The sequence below is a fragment of the Alosa pseudoharengus genome, unplaced genomic scaffold, assembly GCF_046254945.1.
Source record: "Alosa pseudoharengus isolate Yale_2024_CS ecotype anadromous, Long Island Sound unplaced genomic scaffold, YU_APseudo_1.1 YU_APseudo_1.1_scf_22, whole genome shotgun sequence".
Lineage (NCBI taxonomy): Eukaryota > Metazoa > Chordata > Actinopteri > Clupeiformes > Clupeidae > Alosa > Alosa pseudoharengus.
Window position 1 is genome coordinate 19,889,222 of NW_027468680.1, and position 2,500 is coordinate 19,891,721.

The 2,500-nt window shown below is 37.9% G+C and overlaps 1 protein-coding gene across 2 annotated transcripts in view; it reads right to left on the bottom strand.

Moving 5' to 3' along the window:
• Nucleotides 1–1,375: 1,375 nt before the first annotated feature.
• plaat1l (phospholipase A and acyltransferase 1-like) overlaps nt 1,376–2,500 on the bottom strand; it is a 3,292-nt gene continuing 2,167 nt past the window's right edge. For both annotated transcript variants that reach the window (XM_076299287.1, XM_076299288.1), the window contains exon 4: nt 1,376–2,114. In XM_076299287.1, coding sequence (XP_076155402.1) covers nt 2,049–2,114 — 66 coding nt within the window. In that variant the 3' untranslated portion in view covers nt 1,376–2,048. The remainder of the gene's footprint in view (nt 2,115–2,500) is intronic.

Below are 2,500 nucleotides of genomic sequence, written 5' to 3' on the forward strand. Positions count from 1 at the left end.
TTGCTCTTTCATATGCAGAGACTCATATAATTGCATTTCTCACTCATGGCTTTGGTGCAGCCGGAATAAGGAGGATGTGGTGTATGTTTGGATCCTAAACACACACACACACACACACACACACACCTCATACTAAAATGTAATTCTGCAGGTCTTGATGTTATTCCCCCTTTCATGATCTTAAATCTGTCAGTCCATGGATGTGGAACTGCAGTAATGGAACTGCTGCAAAACATTTAGCACTGAGAGTGTAGTCTTCGATTCCAGTCACTTTTTTGTCAAATTAACCTAACTGGTGCTCACAATTTTCTAGTTGTACGTTCAGTTTTTGTGCTCATAAAAGCTCCTTGATAAGTTAACTCTCATTACACGTCTGCTGCAGTGGTGGCTGTCTGGAGCTCCTCCATGTGTGGACCTGGTTCATCTACATTACTTGCAGTGTAGTGGACTGAAGGACGAAGGAAGAATCAGAATGATAATGAATCAGACTCTCTCTGCCCCTCTCTCACACACCCAAACACATGTGCACACACACACACACACACACACACACACACACACACACACACACACACACACACACACCTACACCTACATTTTCTACAGACAGGGGCAAGTTTGGCTCATGAATAACCGAAGAACACTGTGTGCAACACGACTGCCGAAAGACAGTATCATAATAAAAACAGTTACGTTACAAACAGGAAGTAACGAACAGGACATCACAAACAGGTGTAACAAAGCACACCTATCTGTGCCAAAGGTGAAATCGACATATCACAGGGTGTCTGGCCTCAAGTCTGTGGGGTGATTAAAAAAGTTTAAAAGAAATGTTGAGTGATGTCCTTGTTTAAGGGAACCCAGTGTTCCATCTGGATATTTGGGAATAAAAAATATTTGTGGTAAAACATCCCTTCAGGCAACACTTTTGTTTAATTTGCTTCAGAAAGTTATTTACATGTAAGCTGTGAATAATGGAAAATGTGTGTCCCTCTCTAATGGATACCACACATAATTCTCTACTTAGCTGTCAAATCAAATGAACATCTACAGGTTGAAACGAAGGCTTTACAGAATTAAATGACCGCTAAAACCATTTCAAGCCCTAATCCAAGGTTACAGTTTGATGGGCAAACGTGTAGGATTAAGATAAAGTGTTTCATTAAGGGGCCAAATCCTTTTTTTAATAAGTCGTTGGCAAAGCCGTCAAACCTGACTTTTGGGTGACTTGCTTAAGGGGAGTTGGGAGATGAGCTGAATGTATGCATTGATTTAGCCTTCATATATACTGCTGTTCAGTAAGGTTCGCCTGGGGTGAGTTTTAAAAATGGTGAGATGAGGTGATGAGGTAGAACATGTGGAGGAGACACAAAGGTCAAAAGGTCAAATGCATTTAATCAGAAACACACACACTATATCTCAAGACTGGAAACACATGATTAATGTTGTTTGAAGTGCTGGCAGATGGAAACTTAACTGAATGTTTAAAAAATCTATCCAATTAAAAAAAGAAAGAGAAGCGCTGACCTTGAGCAAGCAGTTATACTGGCTACATTGAGATCAGTCTTCTATTAAGATTTCTATTCAAAAAATGTTTAATCTTGGGCCAGATTTCTCCATGTACGAGAAACAAGCCAAATATGTTTGGACATGCAGCTGGTGCTGGGTGATTAAAAGTATACTAAAATAAGTATATATATGTAAAATAAAAATATATAAAATGTATTGGACTGTGATTTGAATTAAATCTGTGGTGATAATATTGTATTACTTTTATACTAACATGAGCATTTTTACTGAGGGAAATGGAGTCACATATGACCTACATTAGTCATGACATCACCGCCCCCTTGTGGAATGTGTCTTCAAATAGTCTAAAACAATTTCATGGCAAACAATTTCTTAACTACATACAATATATTTACAAAAATAATGTAATCCATCATTTTCATTTATCATATACATTTCAGACACAATGCCTTGCTAAATCAGCCTGTCACCTGGATGTACAGTTTGTAGACGTAGAATCTACCTCCATATTCTTTGGATCACAGCTTATTCTTCTCAAATGGCTCTCGCCAAGTGGAGACAATTCTGGCATAGACTTTTTCAATCTGAAACAGTCATTTTGAAAATAATCCTTATGTAATAAAGTGAAAGGTTGTTTAAGCTCTAAAGTTTAATATTGTATATACAACCCCAAATCAGAAAAAGATGAAACGCAAATAAAAACAGAATGTGATAACATACAAATCTTGTAAAAACATGCATGTAATGCACCTCCACATCGTCGTAGATGTTGTATTTCGAACTGAGCACTAAAACAAGTTGGATAGGTTGGATACTTGGGTAGGCTCTCTCCTCTTTAGCCCAGATGAGTCCGTGATTTCCAAAAAGAATGGCACATTTTTATTGGTCTAATCACAGGACCTTTTCCACTTTACCTCAGTCCATTTTAAACAAGCAGACCCAGATAAGACAATGGTATTTCTGTGTTTCT